General features: G+C 43.2%; 1 protein-coding gene across 1 annotated transcript; it reads left to right on the top strand.

Moving 5' to 3' along the window:
- Nucleotides 1-2,475: 2,475 nt before the first annotated feature.
- On the top strand, nucleotides 2,476-2,814 carry LOC108304392 (acylphosphatase-2; the record flags this gene model as incomplete). Its single annotated transcript, XM_017528572.2, has 1 exon — nucleotides 2,476-2,814. A coding segment is annotated over exon 1 (276 nt), but the record flags the coding sequence as incomplete, so codon positions are not given.
- Nucleotides 2,815-2,818: the final 4 nt, after the last annotated feature.

Here is a 2,818-nt window from a genome sequence, read left to right as displayed (position 1 = left end):
AAAAAAAAAAAAAAAAAAAATCACACATAAGCCAGGCGTGGTGGCTCATGCCTGTAATCCCAACACTTTGGGAGTCTGAAGTAGGCAGATCGCTTGAGGTCAGGAGTGCAAGACTAGCCTGGCCGACATGGCGAAAACACCCACTCAACTAAAAATACAACAAATCACCCGGGTGTGGTGGCAGCTGCCTATAATCCCAGCTACTCAGGAGCCTGAAGCAGGAGGATCACTTGAGCCCAGGAGGCGGAGGTAAAAGTGAGCCGAGATCACATCACTGTACTCCAACCTGGATGAGGGACTCTGTCTCAAACACACACACACACACACACACACACACACACACACACACACACACACTAGCAGCTATCATGAGCATTCTTAGACACATAAGAGATAATAACAAATCAATGAAACAAGCATAGTGTGCTATAAAGAAAAGAATATTCATGGGATGGAAATGACTCTTTACAAGATATAGAAAATCTACCAGAAAGTAGATTAAAAACTATAAGATGGCAAACATAAATGAGCAAGCCTCTTAAAGCCCAGCCCAGAACTTGCACACTGTCATTCTACACTATTCCATTGGCCAAAGCAAGTCATATAGTCAAACTCAGGGCACAGGAAGACATATTCCATCTCCTTACAGAGAGAAACTGACACAAAAAGGTGGAATATAGTGTAGAAAATATTAGAAACTTAGAGGTTCAATCTATGATTTGACGAATAGGATTTTTAAATGTAGAAAACTAAAACAATTGAGGGGTAGGAATTATCGAAAAAACAAATACAACAAAGTTTCCCAGTAAATGACATGAATTTTTAAATTAAAAGGCTAAACCAGCGCCCAACACAATGAATGGTTATTAAAACCAGAACACATCTTTAGGTATATCATCTTGTAGTTTCAGAACATCAGGGAAAAAGAAGATCCTAAAAGCTTCCAGAGAAAAAAAAATAGGTCACATCCCACAAACAAAGGAATCAGAGTGATAAAAGACATTGTATTAGTCAGTTCTTGCACTGCTATAAAGAAATACCTTAAAAAAAAAAGATAAGATAAAGAAATACCTGAGACTAGGTAATTTATAAAGAAAAGAGGTTTAATTGGCTCACAGCTCTGCAGGCTGTCCAGGAAGCATAGCTGCTTCTGAGGAGGCCTTGGAAACTTACAAACATTGCAGAAGGTGAAGGGGAAGCAGGCACATCTTACATGAGCAGGGGGAAGAGAGAGAGAGGGAGGAAGAGGTGCCGCACACTTTTAAATAACCAGATCTCACAACAACTGACTTACTCACTACTGCCGTGACAACACCAAAGGGAATGGTGTTATACCTTGAGAAACTGCTCCTGTGATCCCATCACCTCCCACCACGCTCTGCCTCCAACACTGGGGATTACAATTCAACATGAGATGTGGGCGGGGACACAGACCCAAACCTCTAACAGAAAGTGGAACCAATTCCTCAATATTTTGAGGGAAAAATAATTTTCAAGCCTGGGCAACATGGTGAAACCCCATCTCTACAAAAAATTAGCCAGGCACAGTGGCACGTGCCTGTAGTCCCAGCTACTCCAGGGGCCAAGGTGGGAGAATTGCTTGAGTGCACTGAGCTGGGAGGTTGAGGCTCCAGTGAGCTACGATTGTGCCCCAGCACTCCAGCCTGGGAGATCCTCTCCCAAATTAATAAAAAAAAAGAAAAAGAAAGAAAGAAAGAAAGAAGAAAGAAAGAAAGAAAGAAAGAAAGGAAGAAAGGAAGAAAGGAAGGAAGGAAGGAAGGAAGGAAGGAAGGAAGGAAGGAAGGAAGAAAAGAAAAGAAAAGGGAGAAAAAATAAATTTCTATCTAGAATGTAATGCCCTCTTTTTCCCAGCTGCTCGCACAATAGCCTAAGTTCTATTTCCTATAGTGAATTCCTTACCCCACAGCATTCAGAGTGATTCTGCATCCCCAGTAAAATTGCCTGCTACACGTGGGATCCAGTAAGTAGGAGAGTCCTCACAGGGGAGAGTGGAAGGAAATTCTTAGGATGCTGGTGAGAGGGTACCCCAGAAGAAGGACCAAGCAGCAGGCTGGAAGAGCAGCTACCCAGGTTACAGAGTGGTGCAGGGCTCCATGAAAAAAGCAAAGTTGACTGGTTATCAGAGTTTGGGTGGAAAGTTGGGGATAAATCACTACAAACCATGGCAATCAATAGCTCCAGGAAAAGTGGACAGGAAATGCATAAAAGGCTGTCATAGCAGCATGCCATGCTGCTAAGCATGGACAGTGATGGAAGCACTGAATACTTACTGAACCAAAAACTATGATGCTATAATCACATTGAGAGAAGAGCAGAAGGATGGGAACAGGTAAATTTTCACTTCATGAAAAGAAGTCAAGAGGTAATATCTAAAAGAGAAAATAAAGAATTTTCAATATAGCATGTTATAGAGGTAAATCATAGGAGAAATATACTGAAGAGTTAAAAATACTTGTCTCGGCAGTCGCCGCGCCCCGAGCCCCGCTCCGGCTCCTCGGCAGAGGGCTCACCGCTGCCATGTCTACAGCCCGGTCACTCATATCCGTGGACTACGAGGTGTTCGGGAAAGTGCAGGGTGTTTGCTTCAGAATGTATACAGAAGGTGAAGCTAAGAAGATAGGGGTGGTTGGCTGGGTGAAGAACACCAGCAAAGGCACCGTGACAGGCCAAGTGCAGGGGCCGGAAGACAAAGTCAGTTCCATGAAGTCCTGGCTGAGCAAGGTTGGAAGCCCTAGTTCTCGCATTGACCGCACAAACTTTTCTAATGAAAAAACCATCTCTAAACTTGAATACTCTA

The sequence above is a fragment of the Cebus imitator genome, unplaced genomic scaffold (assembly GCF_001604975.1).
Source record: "Cebus imitator isolate Cc_AM_T3 unplaced genomic scaffold, Cebus_imitator-1.0 Scaffold0, whole genome shotgun sequence".
Lineage (NCBI taxonomy): Eukaryota > Metazoa > Chordata > Mammalia > Primates > Cebidae > Cebus > Cebus imitator.
The sequence above is the reverse complement of the archived record's forward strand: the minus strand, read 5'-3'. Positions and strand labels throughout refer to the sequence as shown.